At 34.2% G+C, this 27251-nt stretch overlaps 4 protein-coding genes across 5 annotated transcripts; 2 read left to right on the top strand and 2 right to left on the bottom strand.

Moving 5' to 3' along the window:
- Positions 1 to 7: 7 nt before the first annotated feature.
- On the bottom strand, positions 8 to 4372 carry LOC113862826 (serine/threonine-protein kinase STN8, chloroplastic-like). Its single transcript, XM_027496056.1, has 5 exons — positions 3596 to 4372; positions 2878 to 3051; positions 2192 to 2596; positions 1313 to 1676; positions 8 to 594 (listed from the first exon to the last, which is right to left on the bottom strand). Exons 1-4 carry the CDS (start codon positions 3983 to 3985, stop codon positions 1335 to 1337), a joined length of 1311 nt encoding a protein of 436 aa, XP_027351857.1. The 5' UTR covers positions 3986 to 4372; the 3' UTR covers positions 8 to 594; positions 1313 to 1334.
- Positions 4373 to 7581: 3209 nt separating this feature from the next.
- Positions 7582 to 12709, bottom strand: LOC113862627 (serine/threonine-protein kinase AtPK2/AtPK19-like). The gene is made up of 7 exons (XM_027495714.1): positions 12582 to 12709; positions 11212 to 12154; positions 10780 to 10862; positions 10554 to 10674; positions 10280 to 10453; positions 8951 to 9058; positions 7582 to 8384 (listed from the first exon to the last, which is right to left on the bottom strand). Exons 2-7 carry the CDS (start codon positions 11866 to 11868, stop codon positions 8085 to 8087), a joined length of 1443 nt encoding a protein of 480 aa, XP_027351515.1. The 5' UTR covers positions 11869 to 12154; positions 12582 to 12709; the 3' UTR covers positions 7582 to 8084.
- A 2321-nt stretch (positions 12710 to 15030) lies between these two features.
- LOC113862651 lies at positions 15031 to 20239 on the top strand. Of its 2 annotated transcripts, XM_027495751.1 has the most exons (8): positions 15062 to 15793; positions 15959 to 16039; positions 16630 to 16704; positions 17416 to 17460; positions 17543 to 17632; positions 19166 to 19267; positions 19335 to 19369; positions 19774 to 20148. In XM_027495751.1, exons 1-8 carry the CDS (start codon positions 15218 to 15220, stop codon positions 19994 to 19996), a joined length of 1227 nt encoding a protein of 408 aa, XP_027351552.1. In that variant the 5' UTR covers positions 15062 to 15217; the 3' UTR covers positions 19997 to 20148. The 2 variants fall into 2 exon arrangements, with proteins under 2 accessions (XP_027351553.1, XP_027351552.1); XM_027495752.1 differs by lacking the exon at positions 19335 to 19369 and having other exon boundaries at positions 15031 to 15793; positions 19774 to 20239.
- Positions 20240 to 21149: 910 nt separating this feature from the next.
- LOC113862464 lies at positions 21150 to 22005 on the top strand. The gene is made up of 3 exons (XM_027495549.1): positions 21150 to 21578; positions 21678 to 21752; positions 21868 to 22005. Exons 1-3 carry the CDS (start codon positions 21150 to 21152, stop codon positions 21997 to 21999), a joined length of 636 nt encoding a protein of 211 aa, XP_027351350.1. The 3' UTR covers positions 22000 to 22005.
- Positions 22006 to 27251: the final 5246 nt, after the last annotated feature.

Here is a 27251-nt window from a genome sequence, read left to right as displayed (position 1 = left end):
GTATCATCATATGGCAATTGGTAAAATAATAAGGCAGCATTATAGGTGTATAGTATAGTGGTTCTTATGCGGAAAACATAACTCATTTTTTTATGGGGATATGGAGAAGAACCATTTCGTACAACAGCACAAGTTGAATATAAGTGCCAAATGAAATTGAATAGGCCACTATCTCATCTTGAAAGTAACTTGCATTGAATAAGTAAAACATTACATATCAGAATGCCAATTGATTCTGGCCCTTTATCTATATTTTGTTTTAAGAATTGGCATTACTGGTGATGTCTTGCCAAGCTTTGAAACATTTACCACTTGAAGAAGGAAATCATGAGAGAAGGCTGATCAAGCCATTGCAACCACCGAGTACTGCTCCCTGAGTTTGAATAAGCCACTGATTCTAAGAGGGGATATGTTATATCATATAGATAGATAGATAACAAGGAATATTCATAGTTTCCTTTCATATCTTTCTGGAGGTTCTCTGGCTTAAACAGAGAAAAAATGGAACAAAATCCAAGAACTTCTGGTTGTCAATTCATATATTAGTTGACCTTTAGATGGTATGCCATTATATCCATATCATATAAGCCCCACCTGAAGGAAATAGACATTTTGTAATAACGTAGAGACAGAGAGCTTCAATTTACACTCGTATGATTCTTACACATCAAAAGTATAAACAAACAAGTAAACCATCCCTGTATATCAGTAATCCTAGGCCAAAAGAAACCTGTTATCTTAGACTTGATACTACTTTTTGAATGAACAGATGTTACTACCTTACTTTACCTGGATTAGAGAATAGAGATTGTATTTCTTAATTGCAAAACAATATAACACAGTTAATAGATCACTCCTCCAGTGGTTTCCCTATCACAAAGGATTTCTCCTTTAACAAAGAGCAATTGCTCAGTTTACAAATGATACTGATCTGAATGCCCCTTCCCTCAAATCCTCCTCCTATTTATTTACCTCACAACCCACTCTAACTGACTAACCCCTTCTACCAACTAACTATTATAACTGTCCCAGCTAATTTTCCTAACACCTTAGGGTGCAAAAGACAATCATAAAAAGTGCAAGTTGCTCACACTAATGATCCAATTGCATCCTGTTTAATTAAGTCAAATAGAAAGCAGGCTTTCCATATTCAAATCCAATCATTTTGCATACTTATATACACATTTTCAGAAGACAACAAGGACAGTGAGAAGAGGAGTAAAGTTCTGCTTAAGCTTACCTTTATAGAGTCAGAATTATCAACCAAGTGCAAAAAAATGAAATAATCAGAAACTGGAACAAATTTACTTACATAGCATTTCATTCTAGGCAGCTCACTTTGTGCTTAAGCTTAATTTTGAAAGGGCTGCAGCTGCCTGATCTCCACCCAGAAGGAAATAAGGATGCCTCAAAGCAGCAGCAGCAGATAAACGTCCTCTTCTTTCAGAGGAGATAAGCTTTGTTGCCAAGTCCCACCCTCTACCAGAGTCACCATCAAGAATTTGGAAGTTGGGCTTGATGCGAGCAGACTCCCTCCATTTGTTCAAATCATACCCACATGTTTTCATCTGAAAATTGAAATTCTTCAAGCCAGCTGGAGATCTTAAGGTTGGTATTGCCATTTGCAGGAGTACAATCCCGGCAGAATACATATCAAACAGATCAGGACTGTTTAACTGCAAAAGTAATCAAAGACTCCACTTTATCACTTCCTAATATATTTCAAACAGACAGGGAAAAGCACAATGGATACACTTTGAAAAGTAGTAAATGGCTCCAGTCATATTAAGTAGCAAATGATACGTTGAAAACACAGTCTGGAAATTCTAGATGACGCAAAAACTATATAGTAAATGGCTCCAGTCACATTAGTACGATTTAGAAATCCTAGTGAAGATATTTCTAATATAGAATCAACACCCAAATTAGTTCTTAATTAAATCAATGTTGGCTTGAAACACTTGTTTAGTTGTTTGATATTCCAAAAATTGAAGTACCTTCGCCAAAATTCGTATATTGAAATTCTCCAAAGAATTATATTGTGATTCTGTGAAAATATCTTGGTGTGTATACTGCTTTAACTAATTTCAAAAATTGTTTGACCCAGTATTATATTGTTTTACTAGAACTGATACTGTGATTACCCTATGAAAGAACCTTAAGTTTGACAACATAAATATAGAAATAAAACCTGCCACAAGATTGGTGAAAGGAAAGCTGCAATTGGCTCTGGTGGAAGATTTATTGTTTCTTCTGGTAGCACAGATAGTTCAGGGGGACAGTAGTCAGGATCCAGAGGGTTACAGTTGGGAACATAATTCTTTCCAATCCTAAGGTCTGTTGCTGAACCAAAATCAATGAGTTTAATCTGCCCCCGTTTGGTAACCACCAAGTTAGAAGGCTTTACATCCCTATGCACAATGCCTGTGTCATGTATTTTCTTAAGAGATGTAATGATCTGGCGCATTATTTGCTTGATGATCAATGCATCTCGTTTAGAAGAGTCTACACCTTGCAAGACACGTCGAAACATGATAGACTCTAAGTTTGAAGGGAAGGTTCTATCTGCCATGTAATCAGCAAGAGAACAGTCTCCCTGTGATATGGACAACCCTGCAATTAGTGTATAGAATAGTTGGTATATCATAAAATATATTTGGAGCATATCTGCATGCTTTAATCTATGCAATTCATTTAAATAAATGAAGGGATAAACAAGACTCCCAAGGATGGTTATTTTGTAATATATCCATGATAACATTTAAAAATTCAGACCACCATAACAAAATTGTTACAAAACTTTTAAGTGGTGCACAATGGCATGCATAGGTAATCAGTGCCTACAGTTTATCTGAATTGGAATATTTGGTAGAGCACCTCAAACTTCCAAACAAGCCATTTTCCTCCTTTTGTGAACTGTGAATTGGTTTTATCAGCAACAAAACTTCCAAGGAACTTAGCACATGTTTCAGGAGCTGCTCTAGAGACCCTGTAATTGAACCACTCCTCAAAATCACCAAATTTTTCTGCCCCTTCAATTCCTACCTTTACCTGCATATTCCATCAGTCAGCTCCTGAATACATTTAACATGCTTTAAAATTAAAATCAGAAAAAGAAAATGAATTACATCATCACATGTAAGTTGAGAAATGTTAAGTCAAGTCAACGCACGATTTGGAATTTACCAACCAAAAAAATAAAGATTGGGAGTTCAAGTTAAGTATTTGAACATCTACATATCTATTTTCTCTTCATTAACAAAAGGAGAAATTAGTAAGAGACAAAAGTCAAGAACAAAAGGATCGATAATCCTCCAAAACCAGAGAAACATGGGAAGAAAGAGTCCTCCAACAATGACCGTGGTGGCTAAGGAATCATTGGTAAAAAAAACGAAAGGAAAAAACTTAAGTGCAGTGTTATAAATACTTTTGGGTACTTTTTTCATTTAAAATTAGAGTTTTACAATAGTAATCCACGCAATAAAGGTGGATACACATTATCACAGTAAAACTCAAATATCAATTGGAGAACAACACCAAAACATCTAAGATACAGTACCAAAGTTTTATCCAAAAAGAAATATATTAATGATACCTTTTTAAGAATAACTTTATCCATAGATTTAGCTTCCAACTTAGTGACCTTGCCTCCTCCACTCTTCTGCAACCTCTCTTCTACATCTAAATTCTTAGGGACCAAAACACCTGAATAAACAACACCAAATGACCCTTCTCCAAGCTTATCTCCAATAAGAAAATCAGTTCTCTTAAGATTTCTCCTTCCAGATAAACTGTCCAAAAGCAGTTGAAGTGGAGCCAAAAGGAATGCATCAATGGCACCAACAAGAACACCAGGCCTTGCAGTTAAGTAAACCCATGTCATTCCAGCAAGTATCACAAACACCCACCTCTGCATCTCTGATAAGTCTTCAGTTATAGTCTGAAACTTCACTAACACTGATCTCAGCACAGGAAACTGGTCCATATAAAAGGTGTTATCCAACAAGTCTTTGGGGATGTTATCAGTGCATTGCACTTTGTAGAGTTAATCTTAAAACGGTTTGTTGAGAAAGGAATGAGAATTGGGGTGGTGGGTTTGGGAGGAGAGAAGAAGATAGTGTGATTATATTGAAGTGTGGTTGCAGTTGTAGGGAGCAGAGAAGCCATAAACGTTATTTCAAACCAATACAATGTTGCTCAGCGCTCCCTCTCAGACACAGCAACGTTGGTTGTTGTTTGTCATAAAACTTGAAGCTATTTTCTTTTGCTTTAGTAAACATAAAACTAGAAGCTATAGATCAGTAACGTCAGCATGGTAGCTCTTGGGCCATCTATTCCTCCTTACTTTATCCACCTTTTCTATTTATTTTCTAGCTTCAAGATCACCTCAAACCTCATCCAAAAAGCACAAGCAATTTCATAATAATAATAATACCTTGGGATTTTCTAATAAATAGATATCTTTATCTACTGATTTTTTTATACATTTCGCGCTCATTATTTTGCCGAATTTAGCAAAAAGAGATTACTTTATGCTAAAAAATAATAAAATTTAGATTAAATTAATAAATTCGTAACTTATCTCTTGATTTTATTTTGATTAGATCATGTTTCTTAGTCTATCAACTTATAAAAATATTTGAAATAAATTATTTTTTTTATTAAAATGTTAATTCTACTCAAAAAGCATTCTTCATTTTCTTTCTTTTTAAAAACTTAAATAAAGATACAATATACTCAGGGATTTATTGCCTCATTTTTTTTTCTTTCTCTTTTTCTCTTTTTCTTACTTATCGTCCACACCTACACCTACATAGTGTATATCTATATGCTTATGCTATTGGGAGGCCAAAGCTAGCTATAAGCAACTTACATACCGAAAAATTTATAGAATGCTTTTTTGGACTTCATGTTGTTCTGCAGCCCAATCCATCCTATACCTTGTGTATTCTTCATCCAGTAAATGAGAGAGTATATTAATCACAGCAAGAAGCTCTCTTGAGTCCTCCAAAAATTTATTGTCCTATAGATTCTCCTCCTTAAGCAACAATTTTTTCATAAGTAGAAAGTGCATTGAAACATGTCAAATAAAGAGTATTGTCGAAAATTCAGTGTTGAATGTTAAATTGAAACAATATGGCATATTAGTGTAGTGAGTATTAACTTAAAAAGGAGGAAAAAAAAAAGCAATTAAAAATTTTGTCAAAATATAATATGTTTTTGGTGGAGTTCAAAAGAGAAAGAAATGAAAATATAATACTTGTCACTAGAAGTGCAGTTATGAGAGAAAGATGCTGCTAGCATTTTCAATTTTTTTTGTTTATTTAAAAATTAAATAATCTTTTTATAACAAAAATATAGAAAAATAATAAATTTAACAATAAAAATATATTATAAAAAAGTAATTTTTAGTTAAATTCAATTTTTAAATTAATATAAAAATATTTTTTATATATTTTATTTATTTCATTTTTACTCATCCAATTTAAGTGGAAAATATTTTGTTTACTTCTATCTCGTATTTTTACTCATTCAAATAACGTATCATTTTTATTCTATTTTTACTCTATTTATCACCCATATTCTTTTCTTCTATATTTTTTCCCTCTCTATTCAACTCTTTCGTACAAACAAAGCGTAAGAGCATTTTTCAACTGATAGATAATTATGAAGCGGAGAGATCACTAAAGTAGGTATGGTTTTTCTTGGTAAATTATTTTTCTTACACACAACCATGTCTTTATCCATTAGTTAAGATAAAAAAAAAAGAAAAAAGAAACCTCAGAATTATTATATTTTTAATTTCTTATTTGAATAAATATCCTCTTTATATATTTCAATGTAAATAAAAATATTAAAACATGCATTTTTATTTAACTGAGTCTACAACTTTGTGCTGTTTTAGGATAAAATTTGTATAATGAAGAGACCAAATAGTGAAAAACCGATTTTTGCGATCACATAATGTTCCACATAGTTAAAGACTGGCAATGAGAAATTATAGTTATTTGTTTTAAATTGTTATGTATCGAAAACAACTAAAACGAATGTGATGATAGACTAATCATAAAACTATAAGATCTCAAGATTTATTTATTTTTTTCGCGTGAAAGATCTTAAGATTTTGGAATGAAGTTGAATAGACAAGTATGTAACTCAACTTCTCTACTATAATTATAATTCATAATCATTACGAAAGTAAATCTCTAAAATTAATTTTTGAAACAATATTGATCATAAATTTTAATTTCTTAAAATTTAAATTGTCTTTTGTCAATCTTTAACTTAACAAAATAAAATTGATGTTAAGTTGATTTTAGCGTGAAACATCAAACAAAAATAAAATAAGAAAATATTAAAATGAATGACATTTTACGGAGTGATGGGGACAAGATAGACGAAGCGAAATATCTTTCCATCATAGGGTGTTTGAAGTGAAATGATACGACCAAGATGAATGTATGGTCAATAAAGAATGCATGCATACCTTTACATGGATGTGATGTTGATCAATTTGGACATCTGTAAATTTGGTCTTATAACCGTCTTGTACGAAGTTGTACTCCTTGTTAGTAGGGAATGTCATAATCCGTCTGAAAAAGAGAGTTTATCTGTTACAGATGTTAAATTGTAGTACTTGTATGAGCGCAATGGAGGAAGTGTTTGAGCCATTTTATGGAAGAGGATGAAGATGACAAAGACAATGTCGTTTTGGTAGGAGTTATTTATAGGCGTGGGTATTTCCAGGAACTAGAGTAGCGAGGGACTTTAGGGGTGGATGGTGGTGACTGGTGGGAGCAGAAGAGGATGGGAATTTGAGATTTTCCGGCAGCAGCGAGGGAGGAGTTTACCATCTGGTAAGAGTTGGGCGATGGGGATCACCTCTTCCTTTAACCGGAAATAAAACTTTCGAACTCTCCTTTTCTTTTGTGCCAAAATCAAGTAATCCAATGAATGAGAGTATGTGGATTGCATATAATGTCACACATTTTGTGCTACCTTTAGTGTTACAATTTAAATCATCATTTTTTTTCCCATTTTGACCAAATTTCAAATTTTAGTTTCATTTCACATTAATTTAAGTTTAAATTCAAATTTTAATGTTTCTTACCTTGGCCAATTTCATAGAAAACTTTAATTTTAACTTTTTAAAATGAAAATGAAACTTAAATTCCATTTTTAATTTTAAAATTTAGTCTAAAGTAGAGAAAAAATTAAAATTTCAACACTAAACAATGTGTTTAGAATGTGTTGTTTGCCAATTTTTAATTCGTGGAGCAAAATAAAAATAAGAAACACACCAAAATGTGAACGTGATTCGTGTCACACGTGTTATATTTTAGAGTTACATCTATTCTTCTTACTCAATATAATGGAAATATTGTTGAATTCACCCATTTAATAAATTTTAAATCATACTATTTTAATAAATCATTTTTAAAATTGCCTTACTGTTTGGAGGGGGGGATGTTAAAGGAAACAAAAACAAATGCGTGCGAAGGGATCTCATCGGTCATTTCAATCAATGCCCGAGACAGCAAAGTTTGCCAGAACATTTTGAAGACAGACACGTAACTTGAGAACACAGTATTTGTAACAGTATAAAATAAAGCAATTTATTTGCTGCATATAAGACAGCTCAACGTAGCTGTAGAGCCGCAAGTCACATCGATAAGTAACTGAACTCAAAACCTGCAAAGTTCACACAAGTCCTAATGGCAGAAGAAAACATTTCTTGTTGGCAATTACTGTGACAGTGTACCACTGATCACGCATCCAAATACAGGTAATACCTAATGAGAAGGAAGACAGTATACGAAAACATGTGCATCTTAAGCCAATGCCATTTCAAGCTGCAAAGTTAGCAAGCAGGGCTATGGCTTTGAAGAAAAGAGGCTGCAGGCCTCACATAAGAGAAGTCCTTGAAGGGATTTCCACCATTTGGGCTGGCAGCTGGAGAGTCCACAACAGGCATATCAGTCCAGCTCTTCTCAAAGTTGGCAATACAGGTAATACCTAATGAGAAGGAAGACAGTATACGAAAACATGTGCATCTTAAGCCAATGCCATTTCAAGCTGCAAAGTTAGCAAGCAGGGCTATGGCTTTGAAGAAAAGAGGCTGCAGGCCTCACATAAGAGAAGTCCTTGAAGGGATTTCCACCATTTGGGCTGGCAGCTGGAGAGTCCACAACAGGCATATCAGTCCAGCGCTTCTCAAAGTTGGCAACACAGTGCTTCCCAGCTACTTCTGGCCGAAAGCTTGGTTGGATCTCTCGTGCTTCCAACCTTTTCCAATTGATTGGTTTAAACCACTTGTGGCCTTTAATTTCTTCAATCCCCCGGGCTCCACAACCTAAGCGCTTAGTTGCTTCCTTCTGTAGCAGCTGTAACAGGTATAATCATCTTTGTTTAACTTTTGTCAATTTACAAAGTAGCAAATATAGAAAAGCTCAAAATGAAATGTCAATCAAGGAATTAACATCTCTAGTAAAGAATATTTCTCTACAGCATTTCAATAAAAGATTAAGGGTACGTGAAGATACACAGCTTAATTAAATGCTTATTTAATTCACTCCTTTTAAAAGATGAATTAAGTCATAAATTTAATGAAACTTATTGAAATAAGCTAAAAAAAAAAAATATTTAAATAATCTATACCAATAAACTTATTAAAATAAGCTATAAGCTCATAAACTATTTCCACAAGCTCTTCCAAAACTGACCTTCGTAATTCATCTTTGAAACCATAAAAAGCATCACAATACATGCATTAGTTATCATGCTCAAAGGAAACCTTGATTATGCTGAGGCCCTTCAATGTATGGCAATTAAACATCTTACAGCTATGCTGAATTGACAGTAGTATTTTAAGACAGAAAAGTTATCTAGAGCTTATTATGCGCCAAATAATCATATGATTTCAGATGATGAACTGTTCTAGAGTAATTACCCCTTTCAACAGTGAATGTGCTTCACTTGACAAAAATGCTGGCAGCTTAATCTTGTCTTTAACTATCTTTTGCTGAATTCTGTCACGGCTCCCAACACAGAAAGGTGGCTGCAGAGGAGGTGAAACAACAAAAACAATCATTTAGCAACTCCAAAAGGACCTAGCAGTTATTCAGTTCCCAACTCCCAAGTAATTACAACTTACAAGTATTACTTTACAACAACAAAACAATGAACCAAAAATATCTGTGGTAATGTTAATAGAAATTCCCAAATTTGACATCCTCCATTTCCTTTATTTTCTCCCTTTAATTTGAGGAAAGGGGTAAAATTGTCTCCAAGCCAAGACTAATAAGCTTGACTGATTTGCGCAAATGAACCAAGGCAGGCTGCACTTTTTTGGTTAGCTAATAAAATAAGCCTGCCATGGTGCTTCAGCAGATTCAGCTTCTAAGCTTAAGAACATGTAAATAAAAATAAATATTTATATAATTAAACTTTAAAGAGACAAACATTGTATAGTTGGATAAAAAATGTTTTAGCAGTTTACAAGTAATTAAGAAGGTACACTATTATTGTCCTATGGCCAATTAAACATTTAAAAAATCCTGCAATCGTAACTTCATTAGAACTAAATCAGAACTGGAAAACTTGAACAAGCCACATTTATGCAGCCAAAAGTACTGTTTAAAATCAAGTTGTTGGAAAGAAAGAAAACATAAGATTGTGTAAATGACTTAGTACATGTCTAGTTTGGCTTATTTTGAGGAAATAATTGCTTATTTTTGGCAGCTTTGTCGAGCATTTAAAAAATATATGATCATTTCTGCGAAGAAAGATATTCCAGACATGCACTTAAATTAAGCTTAGTGTTTTGATCTCAGACAGCCTATAATAGTTAAATATCTTCCAAATCTGGTCTAAACATGCAGACTTTAGAGAAGTTAATTGCTTGCACCCTAAGTAGGAAGGATGGACACAACAAAACAAGGACAGAGAAAAATTTGAAGTCTAATATTGAGCTGTGGTTAGTTAGATAGTTAGATGCAAGTTTGAGTCTGACAGTGTGTTTGCAATCATAAAAGTGTATTTGGTTAACTTATTTTGGAAAAATAATCACTTATTTTTGTTAGCTTCCTGGAGGGCTTTTGAAAAATAAGCAGCTATTTCCCCAAAATTAATCAATCTCAACAAACATGCAACAAATTTAACAACTGAGATTTTTCCTCAACCAGCTAGTACACAGACCCTCCTACCCACTAAAAGATCATCTAACTATGAATATCCAGAAGAACCAGAGTTACAAATTAACAAGGAACAAGATGCAAACCTTTCCAGTAAGCATCTCAAACAGTAGGACACCAACACTCCACCAATCAGCAGCCTTGTCATGGCCCTTGCCAAGAATAATTTCAGGTGCCATGTACTCTAATGTACCACACATCGAATTTGATCTTGTACTATCTTCAAACTGTTTTGCTAAGCCAAAATCAGTCAGCATAACCTAGTAGATCAACAAAGAAATCAATGTTCAGCTAATACACGTATAAAGCAGGATTTAAAAGCCACTGTATGAAAATCATGAGGGAGGAAGGACAGAGTACATGGCCATCAGCATCCAGTAGGATATTTTCAGGTTTTAGATCCCTGTGCATTATTCCATTTGAATGGAGATGTGAAACTGCAGAAACAATCTCAGCAGTGTATACGCGTGCCAGATCCTCTCTGAATATTCAAAGAAAAATGGGACAAATATTAATCCTGCAAATTAAAAACAGAAACAGGAAAAAAAAAAAAAAAAAAAAAAAAAAGCCTCAAAGCTAAGCTTACCTGAAAAGGCCTTGATGATAAAGCTGGAAGAAGAGATGGCCGCCATTTACAAAATCCAGCACAAGATATAGTCGGTACTTTGTCTGAAAAAGCATTTCAAGAACACACAACTTTTAATTTCTCTTAATGGAGACTGGAGACCATTTTGTTTTACAAGACAGATAAACTTAACAAGAGAAAGCATTTCACTAGCAAAGAACACAATTCTGGAAACAAAGAATAAAGTAGTTAAAATAAATACCCATGCCTTAAACTCATATTGTTCATTTATATTTTGGTTAACATACACAATTACACTACGACAAACCCTAAAGCGGGAAGAAATCAAATGAAAGTGGCATGGCATTGTGCAAAGCTACATCATTAAAGATAGACCATCAACAAAAGACAAAAGAAGCTACAAAACCTTATTACAGATTCAAAATTAAATACCTGAAAAGAGTATCTGAGCTTAACAACAAAGGGGTGCTCTATCTTTGTCATAATATCCCTCTCAGCTTTCATGTATTCAGCATGATTCTTCTCCATAATTTTGTCCTTCCGCATAACCTTCATGGCATATATTTCTGATGTACCTTTTTTCCTTACCTGATATACTTTTGCAAATGCACCCTGCCCCACAACCTTCAAAATATCGAAATCCTCAATGCTAACTCTCTGGATCTTCATGAGATTCCCATCTTCATCTTTCAAAGATTCCTCCACAAAGGAAGATTCTTTTATGTCTTCAATGGTCTCTCCAGTGAAATCCTCCACTAATTCTAATGAATCCTCAGTCTCATGTATGGTGAGTTTTCCAAGCTTAAGGGATTGATTAACACAAGTAGAAGGGCCAACCAGAGAATGAGAGCGAGTGTAAATGACTTCCGGGTCATCATAAACCAGCTCGCTCACTTCTTCTACAGGCTCACCAGTAGTGGAATCAATGTTACTCAAATCTACTGTAACTGGACCAAAGACATCAGAGAAATCTAGCTCAATATGCTCCGTGTTTACCGTATCAGGAAGGTCCGCAGGAAAGAGTAAATGAGTCTGTAACGGTTTGTATGCACCAGCCGTCGTCAAACCAGAAAACTGAGAGGAAACCATTTTCACCACCTAAGAATAAGGGATCTAAATATGCTGATGACCAAACTAATAAAGACTAAATATCAACAACCCCAAAGCTCCCCAAGACCCTCACTGCAGATGGACTCCTATCAATTGCCTGAATGAGGAGAAAGTTAATGTAAGCAAAAGGAGTTCCCAAAAACTTAGGCAGCAAGCAGAGCAAAATCCAGCAGAAGAGGTCGTTGTCGTTGTTCTTGTTTCCCGAGCCACAGGAAACGAAGTATGCTCCAGTAATTGTTGAACTCATGAAGATCCAATTGACAGTCTGCGTTTCAATTCACCACCAACAAACAAAAGTCACACAAACAAACACAACTGCATTTGTTACCATAACCTAATCACAATACCATAAAAACCACTTCCATAAATCAGACATAACAATTCACAAAATTATCACGTGCATAAAACACCATAAGCATACAGAGAAAGAATTCGAGTTCCGATTCTCAATAAATAAGTAAAGAAACGGCTCGATCGTCATGGAAGAAAATTATTCGGAATTCAATAACTGAAATCTATATAAAAGCGAGATCTAACAGAGACAAAAATTTCCGAAGCACCGAGGTAAGGTTAGGGTTATCATAAAAGAAAAAACCAATAAGAAAATTAACAATTAACAAACAGAATTAAAATTAAAGGCAACCTAATAGATCGAGAGAGAGAGAGAGAGAGAGAGAGAGAGAGGGAGAGACCTTGGAAGGTTGCAGGGTAGGGGCAGAGAAAGGAGGGCGTTGTTTTCAGGAATATTTTGATTTAGCGGTGAGGCACTCGCGTCGCCACTTATACCATTTTTATGGTTATCTTTTATTATTCCTCCACACGTGGCATCATGTGAATGGGTCAATAATGGGTGCATTTTGGGCCCACTGCTTGCATGGACTCTCCCCTTTCGTAGGGGGGAATGAGGATGCGAATATGCGCTTTCCTATGCTATTTTTGGATCCACACTTTGGCCCGCTTTTTTTTTTTTTTCATTTCTTTTTTGTGGAATTTAAATAATTTGTAAATTTTATTTACCAAAAAATTTAATAAGGAGAGGAGCATCATTTACGTTTAAGAAATTTTTTGACAACATTTTTTGTGATTTGATACCTATTTTTACCTTCTAAAAGTTCATGAACAAATTGAGCCTTACAATAAAAGTTTTATTATTGTTATTTACTTAAATGTCTTTGTCAACGTTAACATTGTTTTAACTTAGTGTATCGCGTTATTTTTAGTTTATTTTTTAAGTGATAAAAAAAATTGATTGAAGTGAATCGTAATATATATTATATATTGAAAGAAGTTAATATATTGTATATAATTTTTCCTTTAATGTTAATCTTTAAATCTTTAACTAAATTATCAATAATTATAATTTAAAAATAAGAATAAATATAAAATTACAGATTCTCTTTTGATTTATTCGCAACAGTACGATGATATAAAATTGAACACAACCGAATGCAAGGTGGTGTTGTCTTTCACGTCGGTATCTAACTCACCTTTTGACAAGTTCTGTGCATAAGGGAGAGAGGGTGATTTTACAACTTTGACTCTCAAAGTTGTCTGCTTTTACAAGAATTTGTATTAGATTGGTTAAGCTAAAAGTTTAGTTTTTAGATTTAATGTTGTTGTTTTCTAGTTTTATATAAAGAAATTGTATTTTTGTCTTTACGTAAAAACAAACATTTATGAAATCATCCTTATTATATATATAAGAATTAAAATGATATTAAAATTGTAAATTTAATTCGTATATTTAAATCTTAAATTTAATTCATATACTTGATATTTACTTATTTTTGTTATATTATCAACAAATAATAAGAATAAATTTATAAAAATTATCGTGGAAGAATTAAAATGTATTCTTTTTATATAAGAATTAACTAAATAAACATGGTCAGTTACGGAGATTTAATCTTTTTTTATTTTGGTATTATATTATATTCATTTTAATAATTTTATCTCTAAAGATGGTTTTTTGTTATCTAAATGAAAATTAAGGGCTTGTTTGATTTTTTAAAAACAATTTTTTATATTTTTATTTTTACTATTTTCATTCTATTTTTAAAAATTTATACAGAAAATAGCAAAAAAATAGTTTTAGTGTTTTCTGTAGAAATCGTTAAAACCATAAAACATAATAAAAATAAAAAATAACAACAAAAAACATATTCTATAACCAAAAAGTCCTCAAGTTTTCCAATTCATTTTTAAAATATATACTCAAATAACTAAAAGAAAAATCTTATCATAATTTTTAAAAATATAATTTTATCAAAATCAATTGATATGATTTTATTTAGATATTTTTGCTTATGTTGATGCTTCAACTTTTTTTTTTAAAAGAAAAACCTGTAATCTACAATGAGATGCATGTAAAGAGGGTGATGTTTAATCCAAACAAAATGTTATAAAAGTGAAAAGGTTATATAACTTATGTAAGTTTATAGACTCTTGTGAGAGCTAGGACTAGTCTTCCAATAATGGTTTTTAGCTTTTTGTGCAATTGATATTTTGTTGAAGGAGGATGATTTTACGAAAAAGAAAGAAAAAATCCTCTTGTGCTCAAGTAAATAAAAACTTTGGCAGAATTTTCACGAGTCAATTTAACGTAGATTAACATCTCGTTTATATAGACGTGAGTTTGTCTGAATTTTGAAGGTTATATCATTACGTTAACGTTAGCTGATTAGGTAATTTCAATCGAGATGGATTGCTTTTAAAATTTATGACTATAAAACATGAAATTATATTTTTAAAAATAAATATAAATGTTATGGCATCCAATGATTTTGAGTTTGTGCAAATGCGAAATAAATATGTATATTTTGAAAACTGGAATCTCTTAACAGTTCATATGGTTGTTTCCTTTTGCATGGGGATAGTATTTTTATTTTTTTTTTCAATCTCTTAGATGTTTGTATGTATCTTGCAATTTTAAGCGATAATTTGTGTGGGAGTTGTTTTTTCATGAAAATAAAAAATTATATTCAAGCAAAATTTATTATCCTTTATATTAAAATTTTACATAACTTTTTAGTGTAAATTTGTTGTATTTACATTTTATAGATATTATAGAAATTTAATATTTTTAAAAAACGCAAATAAAAAAAATCGCATAATAAGATTAGCACACAATATCCATTCCCAGTTAGGCAATTACACCCCTTTTTATCTCCAACAATAATTTTCCACTCCCTTCGTATCATTCTGGTTCACTTCAACACATCATCCCCAGTTCCCCACCATATTCTGACGCTGTAGAATTTGTACCCATGCAGCAAAGGGGCTCTGCCTCTGCTTTTCTGCTTGGTCTCTTTGTGCTCTCTCACTCACTATGACTGAATTTCTCGCCACAAACCCTCTTACCATTTCAGCAGCAGAATCTCCAAGATTCCCCTTTCTCAATTCATACCCAACTCTTACAGCTAGAACCCAACTCAACCCAAATTCCCATGCCCCCTTTTCTCCCAAACTATCCAAAACCAAAAACAGTAAAATGATCGTTTCCGCTGCACGCCCATCGAGGGGTTATAGCTTTTACAACGAACTTGAATTTGAGGACAGAAAGGAGAAGACTTTTGGATTGGAGAGAAACCCTGTTGGTGAAGAAGATTCTCCCAGTGAAACTGGGTCAGTCCCATTTGTTGGAGTGGAGAATGATGATGACAAGGGAAGTGGGAAGAGGGAGAGGGGTTTGGAAGGGGATGATTTGGTTCGGGTTCAGGGGGATGAAGATGAGGTTGATTTGAAAGAAGGTGATGAACAAGTTGAGAGATTTGGTGGAAAGCTCAAAGTCAGAAGAGGGAAACAGGTGATAAGAAGGTCGAGTTTGTTGGCGAAACAGGTGATCAGCATTCGCTCTGCTCTTAGCTTGGGATTCATCTCGCAGCTTTGGGTGGACACTACCTCTGTGAGTCTTGAAAATCTTAATTTTGTGCAGCTTTGGGATTCTTTTTTTTTTTTTTTTTTTGGAATTTGTTAATAGTAGTTGTTTGTTTTGTTGATATGAATATGATATCTTTTTGTGGGGCTGAGAAATTTATTTTATTTAATGTTTTTAGTAATTTCATTTCAGTGGATGGTGTTATTTGCGGAGGTGAGGCCAAACTTACTTTCTGGGGATTCAGAAAAGTTCCTTCTGGAGGATATTAGCCAGGTATAGGAAGTTTGGAATCAGGGGAGATTGTTTATCTTAGTTAAGATTGATCATATTCTCAGTTGAATGTGTATATACTTGCTTCAAACATACTTTACTCCCCCTTACGATTGCTTTATATCACTTCTGGGGAGTTCTTTTACCTGCGCAAATATGAAAGATACCTTCTGTAAAAAAACATTTGCATTGTATGTTCAAAGGCAAACTCTTGCTTGCCTTCATAATTTTGTCTTGTGGCCTCAACTGAACTCCTGATTATATTTGGTATACCTTTTTGCCTTGCCAGCAAGTCACTTCTTGGATATTTAACTATGGCTAAGTTAGGATAAACTTCTCAATAAGTACTTATAGGAGTAACAAATTAGTAGTAAAATAAATCAAACATTTCTCATAAGTTAAAATCAACTCATGTTTCTCTATTTTTTTAGAACACTTTCATTTAATTTCTCTAAAACTTGAAGAGTAGAACTTTTTCTGAATTTATGAGAATTTTTTTCATTTTTCATATTAATTTTTTTCTCCTATAAGTACTTATCTAGAAGTTTATTCAATTGGTCTTGTATTGAGTATACTGCTTGTACCTGTTTCAGGTTGGAGATGTTGTCCTTGTCCAGGATGAAAGTGTGATAGATAACGAATTTAAAATGGTTGGATTGGAGACACTGGTATGTTTCGCTGTTTTATATGGATCAAACTAGTGAATTATTTTTTTATGTGATTTATTGGATAGTTCATTGTCCGGCAGAATTTGGATAAGAAGTCTTCTTTCATCATGTGGTACTGAAATGCTGGTGTGTTGTTGAAACAATGCGTATTAGTTATGTTTCATGCTAAGACTGAAATCTTGCATTAGAGGAAAATATTTATATTTCTTGAAGTATCAGGGCTTATGCCAAGGGACTTTCTTCCCATTGTTTGTAAATTATGTGAACTCAATCTCTCGTATGATTTGATGTTTTCAGATGTTTATTTATGGATTTGGTAAGGAGAATGTGATCTCCCCTCTTTGGATATTTCTTGTCCTTCTTGCTGAAGAGTAAGGACCTGTTTGGTTTGTGGAAATGATTTCTGTTTTAATTTTCTGTTTTTACGTTTAATTACAAAATTGTCACCTTGTTTTCATCTTGTTTCCTGTTTTTGAAGATTCGTGCAGGGAACACTGAAAGCAACTATTTTAGGTTGTTTTGTTTCCTGTACAAATCTTTGAAAACAAGAAACAAAATGAAAACAGAAAACATTCCTGAAACCAAACAGGCCCCAAATTTCTCTATTTGTCATGAGATTCCATAGGTTTGTCATGTCAATCTTGGCTTGTTTACCATGTCTATTAAATTGATACAAATTAGGAGACATTTTAATGTGTTTGAATTTGCTAGGTTGGATACAAAGTTGTAACACCCTCTCGCCGGAATATTGGAAAGGTGATTATATATATCTTTCGCCATATTGTTTTCACTAGTTTATTTATCTCCATTATATAATTAGGGAAATCTTAACTTTTAGGTGCGCGGGTACACTTTCAGCATCAATTCAGGTGCTGTTGAAGAACTTGAACTGGATTCATTTGGACTATCCATCATTCCATCAAGTTTGGTAAGTGAGTAGCTTCTTTGTAATACAAGTACAGAGTTACAGATTGCATGCAAGTTTTGTCAATTAATATTGCCCTTTAATGAAATGGAAATTCCTGCTAGTTCTCACTTGACAAAGGTATATAAAAAAATTAGGCAAAACCTTATTGTTAGAATATACGAAAAGCAGTTCATGATATCAATATTATATCTTAGTATATTTTAGAGTATCTTAGATTATCTCTTAAATTACTTTCCCTATTTTCTAACATGATTTGTTTCCTTATTTAGATAGGATTATGGTCTAGTTTAGTATAAGTATGGATTAGTGCTCTATGTGTTATCATCTTATTGTAGCATATCATACATAATACATGAGAAAATTTTGTCACGCTTTGGTTCGTGTTGCTCCCTCCCATTAGATGTTCTTGATTACTGTTCATCCCACCCACCACCACCCCTTCCTCAAAACACATATTTCTGAGATCAATGACCTCCAACACTACTATCAACCCATCCTAAGTAGTTTCAAGTTGAACTGACACCATCTGTTGTCTGTTACTGCATGTTGGCTCCTCTTGGTTCCATGTTTACCTCATCTGATCTTTGGGCATGTCTTCTACGATGCCTCTTGGTCTTGTTTTGCCCTGGCTGTCAACTGTGGCTGTTTTTCCCTGGCTTTGATTTGCAGTTTCCTATTTGGCTGCACCCCTAGCTTCAGTTTGCTACTGTTTTGTTTCAACATTTTGTGCTAAGTGGAATTTGGCCTTTGATTATTGTCTCAGACATAGGCCAGAGACCTTGCCAATTTTCTGTCCCAGGAAGATGATCATTCCAGCCATGTTTGGTAGAGCCCATATGATAATAAAGGTTTTGATTATAACATTAGAGAGACCAAGTACTTATATTATCAAATAATTTCTCTTGACATATATATGTGTGTGTGAGAGAGAGAGAGATTATAAGATTGACAAATCTAACTGTTGAATCATCTTATATATCAAATTTCACATAATTTGGATATTTGTAGGTATGTTATCCAAAATTTGATATATTTTAATATCTTAAAATCATATTATTTGTTAAAATAAAGTAATGCAATGAAATATTTATTAATTTTATCTTTGTAAGAAATTTTGTAAAACTGATCTACTTGATAATAACTTTCAAACTAATTGTTATATTGATTAATTTCACATTCTATAAAAATTATTCAGAAATGTAAGGGGTCAAATTTGACACATGTTGTAATTGATTCAGGATCCTTTGACATAAATATTTGAAGACATATATTCTATATCTACTTGTTAGTCTTGGCTCCACCAGTATTAAAATCCTTTTGCCGTCTCTGATCTTTTGTTGCCAGTCCAGGCCACAATTATGCCACCTTGTTAACATAGTGCTCCTGAGAGTTTACTCTACAAATTTATAATATTTAGAGCATGCTTGGATTTGATTATTTCCTGTTTTTTTTTAAGTTCTCTCACAAAGCTTTGGATGATAAAGTGTTGAACAAAAAATAAGCTCATCCAAACACACACTTGCTAAATTTTAGGTGAGTACCTACTCTTTGCTGGTTGAGGACGTACTGGAAGTAGTATCTGATGCAGTTGTTGTGCACGAAGCTGCAGCTTTACGTATACAAAGGCTTTCAAAGGTACTATTTAGTTCAAGAATAAAACTGTCAGGTTTGCTTGGAGATTTCATTCACTTCTGTTTCTTAGCTGCTGAAAATGTTGCTTGGGTTTCTACTGACTCCGTGAATCTGGATTATTTCCACTTGTCTTGCTGGATACATAAATATAAGCGCGTGCTTTTAATGGTTAATGCATTGAAACTTACAGTTCTGATACCTTCTTTTGATTTCTTCTGCTTATAGCATATTAAGTTTATGCTTTATGTAAAGCCATCTATTTATATTCGTTGGCAATAATTTGCCATTTTGTATCTGAAATATTTGATGCCATTTTGTTGTAGAATCTTCCTTTTTTAAATTATTATTCTGGAAATTAAATTTGAATTCAGTGGGGGAAACTGGCTGAACATTGTGATTTCTCATTAAAACAAAAAGTGCATACATTCAGGCACCCTTTTATAGCTCTTTGTTAGTCATTCTTTTATTTTGTCCTATTGATAATAGAGCAGCCTATTTGTTTGTACTAGGGCTTTTTGGGGAACCAGAATGTGGGAATTTCAGTGGATGATATTGAAGATTATGAATCTGAACAATCTGAGACGTATGGTCATATTTCAAGAAGGAAAAGTTTGGGAAGAAGAAAACCCAATCAAAGAGATTGGGCTAATGAAGATAATTGGGAGCTTCCGATGGACTATCTTTGACTTTCATGGATTTTCTACTAAATTCCGTACACACACCTTCTATTAAAAAATTATGAAAGTTTAAATAAGCCTATTAAAAACACCAAAAGGATTTTCTTTTCTTTTTCCTTTTCGGTGGTAAGTAGGCTTTCATTTGTACAGTTTCGTTGAATTTCTCTATATTTTTTTGGACATATATTTTAACAATATTTAGCTTGTAATGCCTATTCACTCTGAATAAGTGTTCGGTATGTAATTATAAACAAATGTTCCATAGTTTGACGGAGATGATATTTTTTCTTTTGATAAGCAATTAAATACGTTTCCATCTTGAATAATAATGCGCACTTCAAATCTAAAATGCTTTAGTTTTCTAATCAATAGTAACATGTGTAATTTCCGTGTAAATGTAAAACATGTTTAACGCAGGTAATAATAACAATACGTGTCTGTTGGTGAAATTTTTGGCTTGCAATTATACTTTTTTTTTTTGGCAACCGGGAGCTTTCAATGACATTTGTGCTACACTTTTAACTATAAAATTTTTAAATTGTAAATGCTTAATAAAAAAAAATTAACTATGTAACTTCAGATTTTATTTCGAGATCAATGTATGATTAAAAAAATTACTGTTAACAGAGATCTACATATTAGTACTTGGCCATATTCTAAAAAAAAAATCTCACACCTAACAAGTGATACTTTAAATCACGCTACAAAAATGACAAAATAATATGTAAAATATTTTATTAGCATTTTTCGTTAAATTAAAAAAAACAAGTTGCCCAACTGTTAAATTATTTTGTAATATATTTATAACTTTTTAAAGTCCACGTTACAAAATACCAAAGATACTTCAACTTGTTAATCATACGAGCTATATAACTTAAACTAGTTAATGTGAGTTAACACCTGATAAGTTTAGATCTAAAATTTAATCAAAGTTGCGTGGGAATCTTTTTTGAAAAATTTCCATAGAATCCAATGTGGCTTTTTTAAAAGCAAATATGATTGAGAAAGCACTAAAAAAAAAAAAAAAAGGGACTAGCCGTTTGCGCCTGTCTGGTTTCAAATTCAAAACTCGCCTCAAGCCCTCAACCTCTTTTATTCACCACTTTCTTTCCCTTCTCCTTCAGCTCCCTACCAGACCAAAATCCCAAACCAATAACAAACAAACCAAACACGACATAACGCCGATGCAAACACAAATTCAAACGCAAATGCACACTCCGACAACCGGACCACCAAAGCTGCGGCCGCGATCTGGCCGGACGCCGCTTCAGCTCAAGAACTCTCCCGCCGATGTCATCCACCCTTCCGCAAAGCTCAAGCCCAAGCCCAATCCCGATCAGCCATGTTTGGAGATCTCAGCAATCGACAAAGAGAACAATCCAATCGCCGCCGCCGCAGCCGTAACACCTCTAGCTCCGCCGCTAGAGACATCGCTGGCGGAGGAGCTTAGCGCGATCAAGAAAAAGCTGGAGAGGCTGAGAGCAGACAAGGAGAGAACGGAGAAAACGCTAAACGAGAAACAGGCGATGCTGGACGTGAAGCTGAAGGAGATGGAACAGAGAGGAGAGATTCAGAAGAACCTCGAGATCGAGGTCGATAGATTGTTCCGATTGAAGGAACTCAAGCATCGATGCATGGTGCTCACTGTTCACAACACCTTTCCTATTCTATTTGTTTTCAACTTCGATTTCTCAATGCTAATATTTGTGCTTCCGTTCGTTTTTTAATTGAATCAGAGAGTTTCTCCGATGCGAACGCTCAGGGAGAAGGAACAAGAGAAGATCGTCAACGAAGCACCGTTGCAATCCGAGGTACGTGCATGTGGTGTTCATGAATTTTGAATTTAATTTGCAAACTTTTTCATACAGAATTCGATCGAAAGAGAGTGGGAATTGAGAAATGTACCTCTGTTTTGATGTTGTGAAGGTGAAAACCGAGGAAACGGTGAAGTTTGAATCTGAATCTGAATCTGTTGAAGACGAATGCCACGTTCTGCAAAGTCCGGGCTCAGCTTCTTCACAAACTCATACTACACATACAACAAAATCAGAGAATTGAGCAAAGCCGTATTTCAAGAAGATTCCATACATAATTTCTCGTTATGTTCTTTATTTTATATTTATTTTAATTTCTCTAAAATTCACATTGCAGTTAGTACCCTTATTTTATTTTTGTTCTAACATTTTAAGAAAATGGTCACTGTTCATAGTGTTATATTGCTAATAAATAAGCTTGAGCATTCTGTTCATATTTCAATCTGTCTGCTTCTTCTTTTCTTTTTTCAGTGACTGAAAAATATAGTAAATCATATTTACTCGATCAAATTATATTTACTTGGCAAATTTCACAAATAAATTAGCTGGAAATTAAAAGCTAAAAACTCATTAGTAAGATGAATGAATTTAAAGAGTTCGATAAATTAGATTCAATTAGTTAATAAGCGTAAAATGATATAAAAAGGATAAATTTAATCACCAAATCATAATTTAAAATTTAATTATTATATATTTTTAAAGTTTAATTTATTTTATACAACTTGTTATAAAATATTTAAGATATAAATTTTTTAAATTTTATTCTCTTCATCATAGTTATATATTACATTTGTCCAACGATAATTATCTATGTGGCAGCTTAATTTTCACTCTTTTCAGGACATTATTGATGATATTGTGCAATTAAAGGATTTCTTTTTTTTTTTTATCTGAATGGGGGTAATGTACTGTTCGCTGTGCAGTACACAGGTATTGCTCTATTTTTTATTTTTTATTAAATAAAATGAGATAATAAAATTATATTTATAATATATTTCTAAAATTTTATATCATAAAAAATTTATTAAAATATTAAATATATATATATATATATATATATAGCAAGATCTCTCTTACACCATTGTAAGTCTAAAAACTCTTACACTCAATTTGAGTTTTTATTTAATTTAAATTTAATAGTCAGTGGAATAATAAATTATAATCTGTTAAATTTAAATTAAATGAAAAGCTTAAATTGAATGTAAAATTTTTTAGATTTATATCGCTATAAAAAGATCGTTTTCCTGTACGTATATATTTTAAATTTTTAAATTCAAATGTTACAGAAAATAATATTTCAAACACCTTCAGAATTAGAACTACCCATCCATAATTTTGTTCTAAAAACTATCATTGTCCCTTTCGCTGTAATATCAGATACACAGTAAACAATTTGATTATGCAGAATTAGAGTTTGTTGTTGCGATCTAAGCGTAGAAATGGAACTGGAAAGTACTTAAATTTGAAACTTTGTAATTTATGCCTATACTTGAGTATGCACGACATTTAATTATGTTAATTATATTGCTAAAAAGGCTTTTTACAAATATTCCCTTTTCATAGAAAGTATAGACATTTTCTTAAAAAGAAAGTAACAGACATTTTATTTCGTGCTTGGATAGGCTATCGTTTTCCTTAAACGCATATTCGAATGAATACAACAAAATGATAATTTCTGCTTAAAAACATGCTATGAATCTAAAACATAGACTCAAGTTTTCTAAATTTTTATATATATTTTTATCAATTTTGTTAATCTCAACTTTTAAAATTGGGTTTAAATATTTAAAAAATAATATTTTTATTAAAAACAATACTTGTTATATGTTTTTGCTAGAAAAATACTAATCTTCTGGTCTTTAATCTGAAATAATGACATCCCTCTGACCGTCGCTGACGTGGGGAAGGTATTTGGAAAGGACAGTAATCCTACCGGCAAGTCGTTGAACTTCCTTAACATTCCAAGGATTAGCCATCTCGATGATAGTTTGACATTTATTTAGGATTTGCCTCGATCTCCTTTTTGGATAACATGAAGCCCAGGAATTTATCGTTGGCTACTCCAAAGGTACACTTCTCAGGATTAAACTGCATCCTATGTCGCCGAGCCTGATCGAATACCTCTTTTAAATGCATGAGGTGGTGCTCTAATTTGGCATATTTGATTACCATGTCATCAACATATACTTCCATGCATTTTCCTATTTGTCCTTCAAAAATTTTATTCATCAGTCTCTGGTATGTCGCCCCAGCATTCTTCAAACCGAAAGACATTACTCGGTAACAAAAATTAGCCGAGTCAGTGATGAACGCAGTTTTTTCCTCATCCGGTGGGTACATTCGGATTTGGTTATACCCAGAGTAGGCATCTAAGAAACTGAACATTCTGTGCCCTACTGCACCGTCTACGAGAGCGTCAATGCTCGGGAGTGAGTAAGCATCTTTTGGGCATGCTTTGTTGAGATCTGTGTAATCGGTACACATTCGTCATTTGCCATTTGCTTTCTTGACCATGACTACATTGGCCAACTAGGTAGAGTATCTAACTTCTCGGATAAAACCGACCTGCAGTAACTTAGCAATCTCCTCCTTTACCGCTTTTGCTCTGTCGCCTCCCACTTTCCTCTTCTTTTGTGCTATTGGTTTTGCTGCTTTATAAACAGAGAGGTGATAACAGAGAAATGTTGGATCAATACCGGGCATGTCTGAAGCTGACCAGGCAAATAGATCAGCATTTCGTATCAATGTTATCTAGAGCTCTTATTTTTCTTGGCCAGATAGGCTGACTCCCAAGTAAGTAACCTACTCAAGCTTTAGTCCAAGCTGAAAATGTTGCTTATTTTCATTAGGCTCGACCTGACACCCTTTGTCAGCCCTAGGATCAAGTTCAATATCTATGTCCTCCCCAGTCCTAGGGGTCACAATGTTGACATCTCGTCCGTAGTCTTGCAGTGGTTTGATGCGTAAGCTTGCAAAATAGCACTCCCTCACTATCTTCTGGTTAGCATGAACTGTAACTATTCGGCCCCTTTCTGATAGAAATTTCATAGCCAAATGTGGAGTTGATACTATGGCTTTAAGTTTGTTAAGAGACGGCTTACCGAGTAATATATTGTACGAGGTATTTGCATGAACTACCAGGTACATGACCTTGATTTGCTTTCCTTCATGTTCTGATCCAAATGAGGTGTAAAGGTCAATACACCCACGAGTCTCTACTCGTTCTCCTGAAAAATCGACTAGGGGTTCACGATATTCTTTGAGTTCCTCTTCTGGTATTCCCAGTTGCTTAAAAGTATTCCAGTAGAAGATGTCAGCTGAACTCCCCTGATCAATTAGTGTTTTCTGAACGGTGCAGTTGAGAATATCTACACTTATTATCATGGGGTCGTCTTGTACCAGGTCCACTCCTTGAAAGCCTTCGTCAGTAAATGTAATAGGGGGGATCCAAATCCTATTACCAAGTGACATATTATTGACCGATCGGACTTGTCTCAAATGTCTCTTTCTAGCCGAATGAGTAGGTCCTCCACTGGCAAACCCTCCAACTATGGTATTAATGACCCTTTTGGGATACTTTTCACGTTCATCGTAGCGTCTAGTTGGGGGTTCCCTAGACCTACTCCTCTATCGTTCAAGTCTTTTATCATCGTATCTCTTTGATGGTTCAGGGTAACGGTCTCTTCCTCTACTGAATTGACCGACGGGATTTGTCTGCACAAAATCTTTTAAATGTCCTTCCTTGATTAATTCTTCAATTTTATCGTTCAGCGCTGTGCATTCCTCGATGGTGTGACCCCTGTTCTGATGGTAGCGACAAGCCTTGCTTTCATCTGCCCGAGGAGGGGTGTTGGCGCGTCTAGGCATTCTTAGTATTTTTGTGGCCAATGTCTGATCAAGTACTCTGGACCGATTAGTGTTGAGCATAGTGTAGGAAGGGTACTTGGGTCCCCTGGGCGGCCTTTCAAGTTCATTCCTTCATTCCTTATTTTCCTGCCTAGACTTAAAAGTTTTTCTCCTATCTGTATTTTTTGAATTGGACCCCTGGTCCATCCGTACCTGGTTTCGATACTCGGACAATTCTTCCATCTGCATATACTTTGCAGCCTGACTTCTCAACTCGTCTAGGTCAGCAGGTGATTTTTTGCAAATACTATTAACGAAAGAACCTGGCTTCAGAGCCGTTGTGAGGTGGTGCATGGCCACATCTGGTTCTAGATTGTGGATGGAAAGGGTCACTTTATCAAATCGTTTCATGAACGCTCAGAGCGATTCTCCTTTTTCTTGACGAATATTGACAAGCGCTAGGGATGTCAAGGGGTGAGGGCGGCTTGTGGTGAACTGCAAATTGAACCGTCTTGTGAGGGTTGTGAAGGAGTCAATAGATGAGGGAGGGAGTCAGGTAAACCAAGTAAGCGTTGGTCCTCTTAGTGAAGTGGGAAAATCCTGCACCATAAGGAGTCATTCTCTATGTACAAGTTGACTTGAGTCGTGAAAACATCCAAATGCTCTCCAGGGTCAGTTGTGCCATCATATTTTTCTATTGTTAGACCTCTCCAGTTGTCAGGTAGTTTAGCATCAAAGATATGATGAGCAAACGGGTTTCGATTCACCGCATCATCTCGGTCATTCTTGGTTTCAGACTATTGAGTTAGCCTCGATTTCTCTTGTAACGCCGAGGACTCCCCCTGATCCTGGGCTAGAGGTGTGGTTTGGGAAGGGATGTGTGTTCTTATTTCTTCTCTTAAGTGGACATTTTCCCTTCTCAATACCGAGAGCTCCAGGGCATCTTTCTCCCTGTCCTTTTTCATCTCCATTATTTCTGTTTTGAGCTGCATTAATACCGCTAAAAGGCCTTCGTCAGTTCCTCCTTCCATCAAAATTTCGGGTGTCAATTGGGTAAGGGTGATATCTTCTTACTGTTGCGGAGAGGTTCCCCCTGTTGAGCATGTCCGTCCTGTTGGCTTCTTGTTAGTATCATGTTAATAAAAAAAACAAGGCAATCGTGCCTCACGGTGGGCGCCAAAATGTTCCTGCTAGGGAAACACTAATCTTCCAGTCTCTACTCTGAAGTAATGATGTCCCTCTAACCGTCGCTGACGTGGGGAAGGTACCTGCAAAATGCACTCCGATGCTGAAGTCAGTATTCGGTTCTGAGTAATAAATGCTATTTAATAATGAAAAGTCAACAATGTACTTGTACTTCTTATCTTCCTTTTATAGGCGTTATTATGGGCTAATGGGCCTGCTGGGTCAGCCTTAAATTTGGCCCTTTCCTTAAAGTAGATAATACTTTGATTATTACCCTTAATTGAGTTAATTACCTTTAAGTCCTGAGAGTTGTATTCGGCCAATCTGGGTCAAATAGGTACTCACTTTCCTTTTTCTTATACGTAGGACCGAGTAGTTCCTTATCCAGTACATTATGCTTTTATACTTTTAAAATAATAATTTATAATAAAAGTTTATTATTTTACTTACTTAAACCTCAACTTA

This window comes from Abrus precatorius, unplaced genomic scaffold, assembly GCF_003935025.1.
Source record: "Abrus precatorius isolate BTA unplaced genomic scaffold, Abrus_2018 Scaffold3, whole genome shotgun sequence".
Taxonomy (NCBI): Eukaryota; Viridiplantae; Streptophyta; class Magnoliopsida; order Fabales; family Fabaceae; genus Abrus; species Abrus precatorius.
Note: the sequence above shows the minus strand (reverse complement) of the source record. Positions and strands in the feature narration are given on the sequence as shown.